The sequence below is a fragment of the Necator americanus genome, chromosome III, assembly GCF_031761385.1.
Source record: "Necator americanus strain Aroian chromosome III, whole genome shotgun sequence".
In the NCBI taxonomy this organism is placed as follows: Eukaryota; Metazoa; Nematoda; class Chromadorea; order Rhabditida; family Ancylostomatidae; genus Necator; species Necator americanus.
Window position 1 is genome coordinate 15,832,710 of NC_087373.1, and position 18,673 is coordinate 15,851,382.

General features: G+C 40.4%; 2 protein-coding genes across 5 annotated transcripts; one reads left to right on the forward strand and one right to left on the reverse strand.

Moving 5' to 3' along the window:
• Positions 1–1,251: 1,251 nt before the first annotated feature.
• RB195_009713 (uncharacterized protein) lies at positions 1,252–7,112 on the reverse strand (the record flags this gene model as incomplete). Of its 2 annotated transcripts, none has more annotated exons than XM_064190389.1 (15): positions 1,252–1,396; positions 1,701–1,822; positions 1,890–1,989; positions 2,048–2,159; positions 2,220–2,348; positions 2,772–2,889; positions 3,463–3,533; positions 3,593–3,706; positions 3,763–3,860; positions 5,181–5,258; positions 5,316–5,447; positions 5,510–5,660; positions 6,816–6,853; positions 6,909–6,998; positions 7,063–7,112. In XM_064190389.1, the coding sequence occupies 15 exons, from the start codon at positions 7,110–7,112 to the stop codon at positions 1,252–1,254; spliced, it is 1,548 nt and encodes a 515-aa protein (XP_064047972.1). The 2 variants fall into 2 exon arrangements, with proteins under 2 accessions (XP_064047972.1, XP_013306099.2); XM_013450645.2 differs by having other exon boundaries at positions 3,763–3,866.
• A 2,488-nt stretch (positions 7,113–9,600) lies between these two features.
• RB195_009714 (uncharacterized protein) lies at positions 9,601–17,220 on the forward strand (the record flags this gene model as incomplete). 3 transcript variants are annotated; one of them, XM_064190390.1, is made up of 20 exons in its annotated part: positions 9,601–9,678; positions 9,780–9,911; positions 9,969–10,051; positions 10,108–10,291; positions 10,347–10,479; positions 10,535–10,579; positions 10,732–10,777; positions 10,848–10,913; positions 10,979–11,063; positions 12,023–12,137; positions 12,235–12,328; positions 13,714–13,795; positions 13,853–13,893; positions 14,823–14,924; positions 14,982–15,090; positions 16,337–16,395; positions 16,494–16,608; positions 16,741–16,886; positions 16,966–17,092; positions 17,161–17,220. In XM_064190390.1, 20 exons carry the CDS (start codon positions 9,601–9,603, stop codon positions 17,218–17,220), a joined length of 1,902 nt encoding a protein of 633 aa, XP_064047973.1. The 3 variants fall into 3 exon arrangements, with proteins under 3 accessions (XP_064047973.1, XP_013306101.2, XP_013306102.2); XM_013450647.2 differs by lacking the exons at positions 10,535–10,579; positions 10,732–10,777; positions 14,823–14,924; ... (4 more) ...; positions 16,966–17,092; positions 17,161–17,220 and having other exon boundaries at positions 10,347–10,438; positions 13,853–13,963; XM_013450648.2 differs by lacking the exons at positions 9,601–9,678; positions 9,780–9,911; positions 9,969–10,051; ... (9 more) ...; positions 13,853–13,893; positions 17,161–17,220 and having other exon boundaries at positions 14,923–15,090; positions 16,966–17,113.
• Between the last annotated feature and the right edge of the window lie 1,453 nt (positions 17,221–18,673).

Genomic DNA, 18,673 nt, shown 5'->3' on the forward strand with positions numbered 1-18,673 from the left:
CTATGCAAACATCATATGGACCTTAAAAAACAAGAGGAAAAGTGATTGGATGTAATAAGTAGTTAATTGAAATAAGTAGTACTATTCCTGCTCGACAGCTTCTTCACAATTCCAGAAAACCCCATCCCAAAAGAGAAGCTTGACGTGAAAAAGTCTGGGCCGTAGCCACGGTCGTCATAAATATCGTAATGTGCACGACATAATACCTAATCTGGGTCTTTTCTTCAAGAGATGAAGCCTCTCAGTCTTGGTAAGGAGACAGGAGTTCACGACAAGTAAACAAGTATCGGACAATAAACACTCTGTGGAAAAGTGCAAAATTCGCAGAAGTGTTTTGTTGTTGCCATCGAAGGCGCACGCACATATCTCCATTCTGTGCCAACATTAAGGCACAACATCTTTCAGTTAATTACGAGCAGTACCTAGTAAAATCTCGTATAAGATGTAAGACATGACAGTCAGTCAATATCTGATGTTAATACCTAACAAAAATGCAACTAACTCAAGAAAAACTTTTCTAAAAATGAATGGAACTGCATCCTTCAGTGTATGGTTTGTTTGTATCATATTGCATTCTGGAACGTTTGGTGACGATATTTCCACTTTCTTTCTTTCGAATGATAAATCTCACCACCCAAAGAAACTTACTGGGTCACAGTTTCGGAATTTAAAAAAAAAAACTATGCAAACCATGTATTAATCAGAACTATAATTTTATACGTTTTACCATAATGCATGAAATATTGACTGTAACGGAAAAAGAAAAAGGAATTTATAGAAGAGGGAACAAATAAACCAGTAATATAAATTGGAGACCAACATAACGATGGATATGCCAGTTATTTTTTTTTCAATGGAAGTTCACTGAATCCTTCATGACATGATACGCAATTATCACTTATTTGCTAAGTCACAAATATAACTCTACTCAATCTCAGGACATAATTTAACAATGAAATTAAGATATACATCACTAGATATTTGCACAGGAAGTCCACATACAGCCAATATGATCATAAAAATCAGTAATACATAACAAACTAAGGTATTTTACAAAAATGCACAAGTTGCACTAAAAAAGAGCGATACATAGAAGCAGTGAAGATTTCTGTGGCCCACCTACGTTAATCCTCGGCACCGTGCTGATCAAACAGTATTTGTAAAAGAGAAAATTCTTACAATTTCAGTGTATAGATCGATGTAGCAAGTAAGTGAAACAGTCAATTATTCTTACATGCAAGTGATTTTTTTTTATTTGTAACCTTTGCTCTCTGCTATTTTCTTTAGATAAGGCTTAAACTTCGGAATATCCAAGTGTATCCATTCATCGACAAACCATTTCGAATTTTGCATCGATATGCGGAACAGCATGGGGCGGTAACAGAGCGAGGCTAACCTGAAAATAATGTCTTAAGGGGTAAACATCAGTGAGATGAAAACAGGGGAGTTGTATATGCTTAATTATAATTATCAACAGAGGGTACAAAAATTTAAACATGTAAACAGATAAAAAAGTTATTTCATTTTTGATAAAACTCCACACGCTTCTGATAGGTATCAGAAGTAGATGGGCAGAGTAGGTCTCCTCTCCGCCTGAGTAGTAATGCAATCACTTAGTTCAATATTATTAGGTTTGAACTACTCTGTGAAACGTTAAGACAATAAGTCAGCCTCACCAACACCAAGTGAAAAATACCTACGTTGATTGCAGTGACTGTTTATTCAGCCTCACCATTGCACCAGCAGGACGGCCAACCAATTTTTCGGCTGCATCGGTGGACAATATTACATCAATTATGCCGCTGAAGTCAGCCAGTTCTACCTGTAGAATAGCCGTAATTTTCAAACTAAAAAATAAGCTAATAACAAAACAGTACTGATACACTGACACTAAGCGAGTAGAAATATCGAGCTTTTCTGTTGCGGCAATGCTGGCAGTCAATGGCTCCTTTCGGATTTGGGCTAACCGATGATTTACAGACAGTGCATCTGAAGCTGATAATAGTTTAATTTGAAACAGAAACTTTTCGAAAGTGAACGAGATTACCCTAAGTAGACAAGTTTGTCCAAATTTATGCCGAGAATCCTTGCCATAATTGTCGATGTTTCTCCTGGGTACTCGTTAAGACGACCAATCATGCGCAAAGAAGTACTGTCAACTGCAACGACCAAGAAAGTACAATGAAAAGAATTTTCCTATTATAAAGAAATGTCAGTACAGAACAAGTCTTCGGCCGGTGGCTCATTAAACAATCCGGTTTCGAACAACCGATGAAGGCACTGTGCTTCAGGATCAATCGGTTCGAAATCTACGAATGATGAATCATTTGATACGAGTGATATTGCCCCTAAAAAGATCTTAAAGAAGGAGTAGTGTAATCAAGATGATAGAAAGAACTTGTATGCTAGGAACAGCAGCAGTTGATAAAGAAGCATAGGTGTGATAGGAAGGAGCCGGACCCACCTCAGGTGAAGGGGGATCCAGCTCATGGGGTGCACCTTAAATGGTGAGGATCCCTTCGCCAATCGTCCAAAAGTGAAGAGGGTCCCTTCGCCAACCGTACAAAAGTGAAGGGGGTCCCTTCGGCAAAAGTATAAAAGTGAAAAGGGTTGGAGCACCGGGTCCGACTATCGAATGTATGTAAAGAAGTAAATAACTCAAAAGGACAAGGGAAATAAATCAAAGGGAGAAGGCAAAGAGAAGAAGTCAGTAAATAAAATCGGGAAATTGAAACGCACAAATGGAAAAAAAAACTAGATTAAGAGCAAACCTTCAACTCGCTTAACCAAAGCCCCTGCTATAGAAATAACAGAGCCTCTTGAAATGCTCGGAGGAATCGAACTCGATATTAATTCAACGGACACTGATTCACCATAGCGGTCTCCCAACTGCAAAAGAACCTAGATTTTGCAAAAAAAAAAAGATAAAGAATTTTGGTGCATATTCGCACGCAGATGTACTAGATTAGGAAAATAGGCAATCCTACACTATCTTGAACTACGCCAATAAATTGAGTTATAAGAGGCTGAGAAATCCGCATTAGAACAATCCTGACTCATAATGTTATCGCAACTATGCCAAATTTTTGTTCTAGTAATTCACAAACGCATCAACGCTTGTTAAATGCTTCGGAATAAGTAATGGTTCTCCAAGTGATATTCACATCAGCCTTCATGCACATTACATGCTAATAATTGTTAGCACACAATTAACATGTGTAATTAACAATTGCAGCTTGTTTTCACTTTACATGGCAAAATCTATACTTTCGATCATCAGATCGCTCAGCCTTGCTGTAGTTTGCCTCCACTCCAGTTGTTATTCTCTGATCTACCAAGTTCTTGTTTGCGTTATTATTGATAAGAGTCATTTCTGAAGTTTTTCTCCTCACCATTTAAATCTACTATATGAAATGGTACAAACGATAACATTTTATCAACACTGAGGTTAACTGAACATACTTCGATAACGGACACCCCTTCAGAGCTGTGCTCACCAGGACCTCCTCCTTTTATAACAATACCAAGGAAATCTGAATAGGTCGTCGAAAGAGTAAAGTTGATAGGCATGGGCATAGGAAAAAGCACCTACCAACAGAAGGTGACATCAGATTCGATAGATCACGAACGCATGTGACTCGACAGGAAAACGCAGACAGAGCAGCACAACTAACTCCAGCAAGTGGCGGTACGCTCGTAGTAGTTCCTGCATGAGTACATTGTAACTAGGAAAGCGAATCAATAGCTCAGCCTAAAATATACCAGCATTCGGTTTAACCATATTTGGCGTTGAAGAACTAGTGTTGATGAGATTCTTTGGATTTCTAGTCGTTGTTGGCGTACCAGATAGCATGACTGCTCTAAAACTGGAAACACAAATAGTTACGTCGAATGTGTTCATCAGAATAAACGCGATAAACAAAAGTGGACGACGAGAATACATATTTTGCAATTCATGCGCTAAATACATGTATAGCAATGTTATGGTGTGTGATATTCCAGCATCATCACACATGAGAGTTAAAACAACATGAGGCAGGGCACAGTTGCGTAAGCAGTTGCGCTCGAAGGGGCGCTGTGGAGATTTTTAGCAAAGAACGCTCACTCGACCCTAATCGCTATCTCCACCACGCCGCTTCGAGTGCAACCGCTTACGCAGCTGCACCGTGCATCATGTCGTTTTACTCGACTATATTACAATTACACTTCGAGTCTTCGATGCGCATACTGATTCAACGTCCTATCTAGCTCAGGAGTACTCACACACTTCGGCGACAGCCGTGAGCCACAGATATACACATGCATTCCAAAAACCCAGAACTGTGTACCAAATCTAGCAACACTGGATCCACGAACTATCGGCAAGGTAATGTATAATAAGATCAAAACAACCTGAAGCCCTTTATTTACGTAAGTGGCTACCCTCGTTCCAGTCGGACTGCGCAGATGAGCAAAGGTCCCATCGCGCACTTCAAACGCAAATGCAGTAAGCCACAGGATGTTCTGACTCAGACTGTAGCTAACTTAAGTGGCGACAAGTTCTTTCTTTTCTTATAGGAATGGAAAATTTGGCAGTATAACATTTGATAATTTAATAACAGTGATTAATGTGTGTGAACTGTGTGTGAAGGAAATGTAGCTGGGATCGGGGGAGCTCACTCAACTGCGCTCTTATTTCTGGAAGCTATATCCTTTGTTCTCTTAGTAACTTTAGCTTACATGCCATAGATCCTCTACGACTAATCCTTAGGGCCCCGACTGATTTAGTTATCTACTCCCGGAAATAAGAGCGAGGTTGAGTACCCTCCTTCTCCTCAACCGAACTACACTTCACCTATTTACTCAAGTGTTTTTCATTCAGAACACATAGTACTACTGTCACCATAGGCAATGCAACAAGTGATGGTCAAAACAACCAAGAATTTGATAATAGTGCAAATACTGGTGTTCACGTCGGCTAAATCTGAAATACCGGGATGTTAAATGGTGTTGAGAAGAAGTAGTGAGAGGGTTCGCACTGCTACTTTGTTATTCTATCAAAATAAGAACTAAGCGTAAGAAGTATCACAGGAAAACTCTGGAATCTGGCTGACGTGGGCCTAAATGACAAAGGCTTCATCGAAGCTGGGAAACCCCTCCAAAAAAAAACAAGTCTATAGAGGCAAAAACAAAACGTTGACCTTTTGTATGTGGAATTTCTCCGCAATAATGTTCCTACAGAAGGATCAAGGTTCTCCTCGTCCGCCACCCGTCCGGAACTGAACACGTACTTATTAATATTAAAAATAGTGTTCATATGTCGGAAAGCCACCCACGTTGGAAGTTGCACGTCAGGAACAGAATCTAAACGACGTCTCGCTAATTCCAAAGCAGCTTCCGACACGTGAATTGCCTTATTTGATCCTGCGGTTACGAAGCCTAAGTGCTGGGCGGGAGCGCTTGATGCACTGGACATTATGTATGTTCAATTAGAACAGCCAAACAGAGTTTTGGTAGAAACTAAACGAACCTATCCAAGACTTTTTCTTCAATGCATGTGTCTTCTACTGACGAACGGAGACGAGCCCGGGCCAAAACGAGGGCTGTTTCACTGACTTTGATTTCACGATTTGATCCAGCGGTGAGGAACCCACTGAATTTAGCTAGTGGACTTGACTCCGCTAAAACAAAAACATGAACAGCGAAAAAATAACTCCACAACAACTCATGTCTAAAGTCAAAGTCAGCTGAGAGGCTTCGCCCTGCATCCACTGCTAACTCGCCGCGAAATCCGAACGGGAGCAGTGGCTACCCCTTTCCTCAACCGTGTCAGAAGAGCACATTTAGATGACAAAATGAATGCTCAATAAAAACGTTTGGAGCATTACTACTGCAGAAAAGAAGGACATCAGGAAAATAAGAAATAGAAAATGAGAGCGAGGAAGAAGAAAAATTCTCATAGGAAACCTGGTAGATCACACTGGAGCACAGATTTTTGATAGGGCGTCTGAGTATTTATATCTCTCAATCTCATACAATCAAAACGACATGAAGCACGATGCAGTTGCATAAGCGGTTTCGCTCGAACAAAGGCGGTGGAGGCAGCCGTTAGAGTCGAAGTGGGACCAGCGCGAAATGCAGCGATGGGTGGGGCTACCAAAGGTCCCTCCTATATTCTAGGCGCTACGCTCAACTGCGCCTTCTCCGCAACTGCACCGGGCTTCATGTCGTTTTGACCATAGTATAAACTTTAGCTTGGCGTATTTTTGTTTGTTGAGTATAGGCTTAATTGATGACATTGCCAAAATAGAAGCTTCCAAAATAAAACTTAATTTTGATTTGGGTTGCTTGACTTTTGCTAGTGTGATTAGCATTCTCGTTAACTTTCCTAGTTTAGCAGAGCCACCCATATCAGGTATACGACCCATAAACTTGTGTCTTCAAATACAGCACAAAGAAACTCGATTGATCGATTGAACCCGTGTTTTTTTAATTTCAAAACAAGGTGTATACGGACTTGCTAGAAAGAGCAACTCCAGGTGAATTCGAAAAAACTTTACATGGGAGCTGTTAGAGACTGCTTCAGGATTTCTGCCGTAATCCAAGCGTTAATCTAAAGTGACTATCATCAACTGTAAGATAAGGGTCTTTGAAACATCGCACAGTGCTCATACAAACTATTCCTGAGTTTACAGGTCTGAAATGAAACGGAGGGAACAGCTAATCGTTGCAACCACTTGAACTTCTTGGCGCGCTTGCATTGGTCCGAAGGGCGGTGAGCTTCGGTGCCGTTTGTAAGTTCATTTATATATGAGTGTCATTTTAAAAATAATCACCTTCAGAAGATGGCCCTGGGGCTATGCCATTACATGCCCTGAAAAGGAATTATGCACAGGAACCAAGCCCAAGCAAAAGAGGAAATGACGAACCTTTTGACACAGTATGACTTCTTGTGAGAACCAGGCGAATTACTCTCCAGATGTCTTTTTAACGCGCAAGAATTTCGACCTTGAGAGTTTCTGAAAATAGAAGTTTCACACCTATTTATGAGCGAAAGTTAGCACCAAACAGCAAGAAACTCACAAATCCAAACTCTCGTCGAAAGAATCCTGAATTTCCTGCGAGGTACTCATTCCATCTCCGGTTCCAATTCACCAGTACAGCTCAGACCACCAAGGACAACTATCTTACAACCCTGAAAAAAAAACTAACCTAGAGAGAGGATGAAGCTTTCAGGGCAGGATCTCTTCATGGAATTCTCATGGACTAGTAACAAAATGTGCTCGGTAGTGAAATCGGACGAAATTTCGTTGCCGAAATGTCACAGTATCAAACAATATCCATGTGTGTGTGTTTCCCTTATCTTGGTGCGGGTGGTTATTTTCGTTTCTCTTTGGCAGCGTAGATGCATATATGTATGATCTTCTGTTAGGTAACTGAGATGCATTAGAAGTAGGGTAAAATGTGGTTCAGAGAGGGGAGGGGCACTCAGTGACGCGGTTATTTCCGGAAGTAAATAACTAAGTACGTCAGTCGGGACCTTAAGACCGAAGCATTAGTCATAGAGGATCAATGACATGTAAACTAAAGTTACTAAGAGAGAAAACGTAAGATAGAGCGTCTAGAAATTAGGGTGCGACTGAGTGCCCTAACCCTACTACGTTTGTACTTGAGAAATATACTTGGTGGATGTCACAATCTCCTCATGTTACTTATTTCTATTGTTCTAAAATATGTCAGTGATTTCCTTAAGACATTATTTCTCCAGCTTTACAAGGATAAGGGTCAGAGTCAGTCAGGAGCGGAAAAAAATCAGGTGAACATTACTAATACCATAAGTGTGATGGGGAGGACCTGGACAATCCTTAGGTGAAGGAAGTCCAGCTCATAGGGTGCACCTTAAATGGTGAGGATCCCTTCGCCAATCGTCCAAAAGTGAAAGGGTCCTTTCGGGAACGGTCCAAAGTGAATGGGGTCCCTTTGCCAACCAAAAGTTAGTGATACTTAATACTACGTATAAAAAGTAACAATGTATGTATATAAAATGCTATTTCTGCCTATTGTAGCAGATTGCCATGACCTGTTCGACTAGAAGTAGAAGCAATCACAGCATGAAATTTCGCTGTTCAAAATTTCTGAAATCAGAAATTGGGTAGAACAGCCCTTGTGATAACTGCCTTCGAGAAACTAAGGATTTGGGACGTTTAGGAAAAGCAGACGTCAAGAGATGGGAACAATAGGATAGACATGTACACTGGGCAGTGGAGAAACTAGCATAGTAAGGTCAAAACGACATAAAGCACGTTGCAGTTGCGTAAGCGCCTGCGCTCGAAGCAGTGCGATGGAGCATCACGATTAGGATCGAGGGAGGATCCTTGCTACTGGCACCGTCACTAGCTGCAGTTCGTGGTGTTTCACCGCGCCGCTTCGATCGCAACCGCTTACACAATTGCACTGTGCTTTATCTCACTTTGACCCGACTATGATGCTCGACGTATCAACTACACTTCATAGTTACTTTATGTGCTCCTTCTTTTCTTCTTGGGAAAGATCTCCACAAATTGCTACTTCTATGAGTGGTAATGGATGAATGGTCATTTAAGGACTATCGGATTAAAGAAAGCAGACGCTAACATGTAGCGACAATTTTCCTGAAACATAAGGAAGGATTTTCTAGATTAGGAGATCCATATAACTTTTTGAGCGAAATGAGATTGCACATATGTTTTCTCACTATTGTAAAGACATGATGGATATGCATGGAATCACCGCACATAATTTCTGGGCATACGTTGTGTTGAACGATTGAAATAGCTACAAAAACTTAAGTTAGCTTGTCTTGTGCATACAATGACTTCCTTGTCTTTCTTACAGTTTTGACAGAACTCACTTTGTTTTCGATTGTGATAGATAAACTGCATTTTTGTATCACATGGATTAAAGTGATGAAAGTGTGATATGAAAGTGTTCGGGTCGTCCAGTGACTCTTTTTATCACTTTGCTGGACTCACTTCTATGCAACTAGCTAGGAATAAAAAGGAGTTGAATCGGCTGCTACACGAATACTTCAGATTTCTACTGTTTAAAACAGCTGGACACGAAAGGTTTTATATGGATGAGAGCGGATTTCCTACGTACAGTCGCAGCCGGACGTACTGTGTAGTTCTTAAGTGCTAGATCCACTAGAGACAGGCTCCTGTAACTCATCCACCAATTAAGGAGTTGATAGTCGATAGAAGCTAACGGTAACGAGAAACGATTTTGTTACGAATAAGACTGTGGAGTAGTATTAATTAAGTAAAATTATAATAAAAAAAAGGAAAAATTGCCTAAGTAGGGAAAAATAGACCCCGAAGATCTACCTCGTCGACTATCGATCGATCGATGGGATACCATCTCTTCGTCACGCTCATACTCGTAATCTAAATCCCGAACTCAATATTTTTTTCCGCAGAGTTCCCAACTGTCCCAGTTTCGTGATATACTGCCTTTAAGGAAGTGTTCATAGTTTGGTCCAAAGCAGTGCTGCTGTGGTTTCTCATTTATGGCGTATGTAGTATGCAATTGTAAAAAGCGATTTTTTCCATAATACATAACATTTTCATTTACAAACGTTGTAGGATGTCAGAGAAATCAGCGGCGGACGATTTCTTTGGCATAGAGCATATGTCTAGTCAGTTCGGAGCTGAGGAAGGAGAGGTTGGCTGGTATTTAGTTCTCTGTTTATTTCCTAGATATTGGATATTTATAGTCTACATTTGCTACCCAATGTGGAGCTTTCGCTAACACCATTATTTCAGCGGAAGGAAGGGAGCACAGCCGAAAACAGAGAAGTGGAGAAAGCGTTCACAGGACTTAATCTTGAGAAAGTCGATAAGCAGCAATCGGGAACTGAATTTTTCGACCGAGCATTTTTCGGCGAATTCAAGCATGTGTGTTGAGATTTTTTGGTCTAGACAAGTTTTATGTATGTCTCTGCATATTTGAAGGAACGAATTACCTGTGAGCAAGAAACTAACCATTCAGTTGACTTCTTCGAGGAAAATTTTTTTAAGAAACTCCCTTCTGAGAGGTGGTTGCAGCGGTACTGAACTTCACTTTTTCTTTGATGATTTAATAACATTATAGCAAAATTGCTGTACCGTTTACCAAAAAAGTTCGTGAGCAGCACTTATGTGAAGGTGTAACAGAAGATCACCTACAACTTGAAGGACGAACAGTTCCCGTCAGGACGTTACGTAATCTACAGGAAGACGTGACTGGGAAGAAAGGACAAGAAAAAGTCGTACCACCGTTAGAAGAATACGTTGAAGTTTGTAAATCCGACTACATATTTGTTACTACAAGATCATCTCCATTTTCCACAGAATGAAGTTGTTGGACACCGCTCTGAAGAGGTATCTGGTTTACACAATATTCGATCAATGATTACCCCTATTTGGAGAATGAATGACGAGGAGTTAGTGGATTTCATGACAAAAAGAATAATTTATAAAGATGGTATGGGGTTTTTAGTATGTGTCAAGAAAATACCATTTATATCTGTATAATTCAGATAACATAATTGCATTTGATAAACCGTATGGAATGGCTTATTCAGGTGCTTCTCAGCACACCCCTCAATTAGACAGATTGCTTCAGAAAATCAAAGTGAGCTTGCACACTTTAAATATAGTGCTTCACTCTTGTACAGCATACGATTTTTCCTTTTTCATGCGAGAGTTGCACCTAAATGTGAGCGTTTACACCTAGTGAAATCACTGGATAAATATCAATCTGGCGTTGTTGTATTTGCTATGTAAGTTATTATTTTCTGATGAATTATTCCCCAAAGAATTATTCGTAAATCCCATTACTTTCGAATTAAGGAACTCATTAGTGAAATCGGAGCTGAAAGGAAGTGTGAGTAGTGGATTGGTAGAACAAGTAAGCAGGTGAAGAATGGGTTTTTTTTTTCTCCATTGCCTTTTCCTTCGTCACTTAATTTATTTCTCTCTAGGTGTATTGTTCGTGGAGAACTTAGTGACTCACCATTGAAAATAACAATTCCTCTAATCAAAGCTATGAAGGAAAGGGACATAAAGGTCAGTGGTAGGGGTTTCTTGACAAATACGTGGCGTTTTCAAGAACATCCTCTTTGTTTTTTCCTTTCTTATCCTTCTTGTTTCTTATTTATTAAGTCTCTTCTTTCAGTCTGATTTTTTTGTTGCCCCGTTGCGTTAGACATTAGTCATTTTTTTTCTGATCACCCAAGTGATGTTACAGAAACGTAGTGTATCCCGCGACCCATTGGACTACAATGTTCTCTTGCAATTTTTTTCTAGGTCGTGCAACCAATTTTGTTAAAAGATAAAAGGATGAAGTGTTTGGCGTTAATCAGTCTGCTTGGGATGCGCCACCACATTCACTTAAATTCAGAATCTTTTGAGGTTTATGCACGTGTAACTGGCCTATACATGACTTGCGGGTGCTAGCCGATGTGTCAACTCAGTGTTTTTATCTCCCATATAAGTATATTACCAATTTATCGACCCCAGAGGGATGAAAGGCTTAGTAAGCACTAAGGCGGATTCGAACCTCCGATCAATCGTGCATATAGCGGAACCTCTTACCGATTGCGCTACACCCGCGAAGACCAATTTATTATTTCCAATAGTTGAATGTGTGGAGTGCAGATACAAATTTACTGAAGGCCTTTATATCTCAAAATCAGTGTTCCACCTACGCTTCAGTTTTTACCCAAATTTCCCTGCAGTTATTGATGCGTGGTACTGCAGTGTGAGTGGTGTAAACATGACTTCACCTTACGTGCTACGATTTATTATTATAGCAACTTCATCACAGTTGGAGATTCGTTGAGAAGAGACGATTCTGAGCATTCTCACTCTGTGGTTTGATATGTTATGAATGATAAAAAGGCATAACATCCGTAGAAGATTGTTGCACGTTGTTCGTTCTGCTCCCCCACTTTTTCTTGAACTAGAGCTTTTTTTTTGTTTTTTCCGTAAGCGCTTGTTCAACCATGGAACTTTCCTTTCTTTAGATGATGCCTTTGGTTACAAATAAGGCTGTTGGAGAAATTTTCTACGTTGAGTCAGAGTGCCGCACCATAAAAGGAAACCAATACGTTTCTAGCGTCGAAGTAATCACACATAAAGGTAATGTAGTTATACAATAGTTAAGTGCATGAGTGCATCGGTATTGGAGACACTTCTAGTCTAGGACTTGAAATAAACACTTAACACTTGTGTTCAGAAGCTCCTCATCAAATACGTGCCCACCTGGCATTAGCAGGGTGTCCTCTTATTGGAGATGCCAAGTATAGTAACTCTTCACCTCGACCGCCCAGGTGTGTTCAGGCTTCTTAAAAACAGCTTGCCACGAAATTGACGATGTTGGGGTTTCAGTGAGACAACTTGGAGTTGTAGATTATGAATATGAGTGCAGCCTTGCTCAATTCTCCCTAATCGTCGCGACGAGCGGCGTGAGAACCATCTTGGTTCCTATGTACGTTGCAACGCGCTAACCTCTTGCACTATCCGGTTCCCCAGCAGTATACCTACTAGTTTCACTTGAATAGACCGCTAACGAAACCCCATTGATTTTGGACTGTCCGCTCTTGGGCGCGGTGCGTGTGCAAGGGTGGCCTATTTTAACGTATCTTGTAGGAACCAGTGCCATCTTCCACGCCATTTTTCAGTACAATTCAGGGATTGAGCATGGGCAAGCTCATACTCATAATCTACTGTATACTGTCAGAAGACCCTAACATCGTCAGTTTCGTGATAGGGCCTTTGAAACATTCACTAACTTTTTTTTTACATATTTTTTCGTGGAAAGAGAATGAAAAGTACATTTCACTGCTGCTGTGTGCTCACGGATTTTCGTTTCGTTGAGCAAGGTATATTTCCTAGTGCTGACAAACAAAAAGACGTTTTCACGTTGTTTGCATTGTCATGAGCTTCTAGACTATTCACTTCAAAGAATCGCGTTGATATCATACAACGTAAAAGAAGTCACTTCCAGTGATCTTAATATTGTACTAGTACTAATGTTAGTTCAATATCGGTTTACTTTAATATTATATCCTTTGTTGTTTTCTGAAAGGTTATTTGGAACCGGAGAGACTCATCTGGTTTGAGGCAGATTTCCACATATGGCATTTTCCTCATATGAAGAGCTTTCAACTGGAGTGAACTTTAACTCAGGAATAACTTGAATTCTTACTGTTCTAGCCACAGGCTTAGCGCGGACGCCGTTCCTTTATGAAGATATCGACGCCAAACGAAATTTCACTTTTCCTGCTCGATGGCCGAATGCCACAGCGGTCTTTCCGTTTTTCATGTTGAGAAGAACCAAAGTTTAGGTCTCTTTGCAAGTTAAATATGCGAATTCTCAAAACTTTCCCCATTTCGAAGGCAAGTTCGAAACCTTACCTGAGCACAAATGTTTATGATTTCGAGCTCTCGCAAAACTTACAGCTAAAGGTCGCTTAGGAGCTGATAAGAAGGAAATATCTTTGTTTCAAAATTGTAGTGTTCGAATGGATTGACTGGTTCACATTGCACCAAATATAAGACTATCCATTCTCCTGGGACTACATCATAAAGAATAAATCTACACGCGTAATTGTTGTGTAATAATTGGTGTTAAGAATAAATAAACTGTAAATATATATATATATATATAAACTTACACGAACAAGAACTTAACCTAATGACCGTTTTTCTTCAGATTATCTCATCGTGTGCTTAATCTGTTGGGGATCACAGATTCACAAAGTCGCAAAATCCCTATGTATCTCCATTTGAAGCAGGTTTGTAGTCATTTTCACTCTCATAAGAGTGCATTTTCACGTTTTTATCCCTTTTAGATTCACTTTCCGGACGCTTCAAAGTCAATGAAGCCCATGCGGTTGTCAGCCCCGCTTCCGGAACATTTTTCATGGATGTTGAAGAAACTGAAGCTTCTTAAGTTGAAATAAGGTTCACACTATTCATAACTATGAATTCTCTTCATTTTAGTCTTTTCTTTCAAAAAGTACGGTCTTTCAAAAAGTGGGTATAAGGCTGGATTCATTTGTACTTGTTACTCATAGAATGAGATCTGAGATTGTTGTTTTTCTTGTTTTCTTTGTTTCATATAGTCAAACTAAGATAATTTCCTTGTGTTAATCTAATTTTTCGTTTTGTCCTTGTTGTTATTTGTGTTGTTGAGGTCCTTTTTGATAGCTCAATGAACTTTCAGCATCGATTTCCACGAAATATTTGCATGGTTAGTAGTCCACCACTGAATTATATCACAATCTCAAATTCGTTAGTGCTCCTGAAATCGAAGGCTCAATTTCTTTGACTACTTTCTTTTAAATACTTGAGTTTATCCCGTAGATGGTTTATGCTCCAATATAACAAAACACGAAAATTTATTCCTTCTAACTATACTATTCAAAAAAAAAGTAAGCGGCGAAGTTTTTGAGGTTGTTTGCAGTTTTTGACTCTCGGGAGCTATCTATACGGGATTAAAGACATCACCCCACGAATCGGGTTGTACGGGTTCCAGCCGGGTAATGCCTGTGCGGGGTCGTAGATTGTGGGGTAGAGGGTGATTCCGTTCACCTCTCCCTGCATCTGTGTAAACGGTCGACCCCAGAACGCGGTTTCTTACGACGACTTCTGTTGCAATGCACAACCATTGCGCCCCGTCCCGCCTTCGATTTGTCCGAATGGGTTTTCGACAATCTACAACCTCGTAAAGGCATTCCCCGCCTCAAATCCGTACCACTCCCGATTCGTGGGGTGATGCCTTTAAGTCAACCGACAAGTATTAATAACCACTGATATCAGAAGTGCCACAAGAAACCTAACGAGCTTCTTCTTCCGTGTACGGAACATCAATTTCACTTCATTTGTTTTCCAGGCTTTTTATTTACATTACAATTGCAAAATGTATGTAGACATTCCTACTTGCTCATCCACTTCTGGATCGAGGTTGACATTGTTAAGATGGAGGTGTACGCCAGAAGTGGCAAGTTCTATATTCCACTTAGCTAAACGTAACAAGGACAACTTTGAGAAGCAAATTAGAGAACACTATGCATTGAGTGTGCATAAGGTGAGTATTTCAAATGCGCACAAATGGTATAACTGTTGGCTCACATATCAAAATGCCGCTGAAACAGTTTGCTAGGATATTACCAACTTTTGAATGACCAGATACGGGGGAGCTTTGAGTGCAAAAGTTCATGCATGCAGCTGGTTGTACCAGCAGCTTCACCAGCACATCGACACTTCAGAAGCGTCATTGTTTTAGGGTTTGTGATGAGAGCTGTGAGAACAAAGAGATTCGATTGGGCATCTAACTCCCCTTTTTATTGATCAACCAGAAATCTATTATTGATCAATTGTATCAACAGCAACAAGTTACACGATACAGGTTGTTGGTGAATACGTATCTCACATTGCATTTCCATTGTAGATGTGATAGGCCTGGAAGACTAAAAAAAATCCCAGCAAGCAATACTGGCCCTCATAAGAAACGCACACCGAAGACAAAGGCCGTGATCATCTCATTCTTTTCAAACATTCTTCAAACGACATTCTTAAGGGTCACTTTGGCTTCATAGTTTTCGAATTTCGAAAGTTTTCGAAGTTGGCATCCCGAACTGCATTACGCAGTGGGATCTATAGTCCCAAATCTGGATCGAATATACAACATTGTTTAAAGGCATCAACCCACGAATCTGAGGTGGTGCAGATTTCAGGTGGAGTATTCGTATACGGGATGGGAGACTACGGAGAGGGGGGTGATTCCTTCCATTTCTTCCTAATTGCCGTAAAAAACGGCCCGGAAGATACGGCTTCATTCGTTTTGGCGCACCACTTTATACAAGAGGTTCGATTGGAGCGCGCCAGTCTTGTGCGGCGCCGCATCTTCCGGGCCGTTTTTTACGGCAATTAGCAAGAAATGGACGGAATCACCTCCCTCTCCGTAGTCTCCAATCCCGTATACGAATACTCCACCTGAAATCTGCACCACCTCAGATTCGTGGGGTGATGCCTTTAAGCTAGGCAGCCAAATTGCAGCCTAGTCGATTCGAAAGAAAAAGCTAGCAGACAGGCCATTGCTTCAAGTAACATAGCAAGAGCTGCTAAAAAAAGTTTACATTCTAAAGAAATAGTTTTTTTAGAATGTTCACAAAATCTATGGTACGTTAATGAAGATAGAAAGAAACCAATGAAAAAAGCCCACAGAAACTTTCTCAAATTTCAGTTTCAACGAAAACACTTGCGTTGTCCTCTTCTCAAATTCTTTTTATTACTGTTCTCTCCCAAAAAAATCTACTGATTCGAATGTTTAGGATTTTGTGCTGAGACTGTTTCTGACGAAGATCCCTGTTGAGAACATTGACTATGAATGGTAAGCTTTGTTAATGCTTTTTTTGAGTCAACGAGCAGGTCAGATGCAACGGCTGGAATAATATTTTTGCTTAATTTCACCTGCACATGTTATCCTAGGGAGTCGAGAATGCTGTGCTTGTTTACGAAGTATCTTGAATTAGAACGATTGGTATGGAACTTGTCAACGCTTGGTGGTGCTTGTTCTGCCATGGGAGATTATGACATATCATTTGTAAGTAGTTAATACGAAATATATTTATACATTGAATACTTGTACATGTATAATTAAGGATGAGTTTGCATCTAAAAACCTCTCTTATATCCTTTGATTTTGCATGTTTGATCTTACCTCGATTAATTATAGGCCAAACGGGCTGGTATAATCTCAGAGAAGCAATTGCAAATTGCGTCAGAGTTGGATGACCGCACTCTGCTGGCTAGATGCCACCTTTATGTTGCTCTTAGTGTCGCTCAACAGGCCAATTTTATTGAAGCAAAAAGAATTGTTAGGTGCATACTTCTCTTCCTATCTTTCTAATCTGTTTAGTGTACAGTGCTTATTTATTTTGGATGTGGTCATCTATTTCAGGATTATTTATTTATGGGCACGCCACACTCAGAATGAGTTCGTTAAATCTTGCTGCCAAGGAGTGCGAGCTAAAATCAAGTCGATTGAGTTGTTTGGTACACACGCTCTCCGAAGTGACTGTAATACTGTAAGCAAGAAAGAAAACTGAACTTTTTTCATTTGTGTAATCTTGCGTGTTGTTTTATTGTATTATAGACAACCGGGTTCATTAGGTCACTCAAGCTCTTTACGGGTTTGTTGACACAACTGTTGTGACATGCAAATACACAGATCTGACCAGTCGATTAAATATTCTTCGTTTCCTGAATTGTTCCCAAGATCAGTCGCCAAATCCGCAACACTGCAAGCCAATCAAGGGCGGAGCAAGACAAACTTTTCCTCTTCAACCCTTATTTCCCCTTCGGTGACCTTCACGCAAGTTGTGCTAACGCTTGCACAAATATCATTCTTTAATTCATCTTTACCTCTAAATATAGACTGGTTGGGCTCAATTTCATCGCAAGAAAGCTAGTTACTGCCACCTGTGTAGTATAATATATATATATATATATATATATATATATATATATATATATATATGATATATAATAACGAGCTTAGTCCGTGTGTGTATGTGTATGTGTATGTGTGTGTATGTGTGTATGTGTATGTGTGTGTGTGTGTGTGTGTGTGTGTGTGTGTGTGTGTGTGTGTGTGTATGTGTGTGTATGTGTGTGTGTATGTGTGTGTGTATGTGTGTGTGTGTGTGTGTGTGTATGTGTGTATGTGTGTATGTGTGTGTGTGTGTATGTGTATGTGTATGTGTGTGTGTATGTGTGTGTGTGTATGTGTATGTGTATGTGTGTGTGTGTGTGTGTGTGTGTGTGTGTGTGTGTGTGTGTGTGTGTGTGTGTGTGTGTGTGTGTGTGTGTGTGTGTGTGTGTGTGTGTGTGTATGTGTGTGTGTGTGTGTGTGTGTGTGTGTGTGTGTGTGTGTGTGTGTGTGTGTGTGTGTGTGTGTGTGTGTGTGTGTGTGTGTGTGTGTGTGTGTGTGTGTGTGTGTGTGTGTGTGTGTACCTATAGAACAGATACCTATAGAAGGGGGTGCGACGGGACCACCGGCGCCAGACACCTATAGAAGGGGGTGCGACGGGTCCACCGGCGTCAGATTGGTGCGCCGGCGCCAGATAGCTATAAAATGGGCTGCGACGGGTCTCGCGGCGTCGGATTGGTGCGCAATAACTTCGTTTGCATGACGCAAAAGATAGATGGTTGCAGCCGTTTGATGGCAGTGGTCACAGGACGCTTTGCTTTTCATCTTTATGACTCCTCCGCGTGCCTATTTCCTTCTTCGCTCGCCTCATGTTCGTAGCATGCCATTCTCAGAAAGTGGAAATACTCATGCAAACAGCTGCTTAAATAGTAGCAAGATGTTTACGTGATCTGACGTGGAACGTTATCTTTATCATTAGGATGATGTCTTTCACGTCATTTTATGTTAAATCATCATTCTATGATAACTATTGAGGGAAATCAGGAGGAATACCCATACTTCGAGTAATGCTTTCAAATAGTATATACATTAATCTGGCATCGAAGGAGTGTTTGTCGCTGATGGTTGAATATTCTCCAAATGTAGAATTGACGCGTTTAGAAGAAAAGCTCCGTAATCTTTCGCCTTAATTTATAATATAAAGAAGAGAAGGAAAGCGTTGTTTAAAAAAATCTAA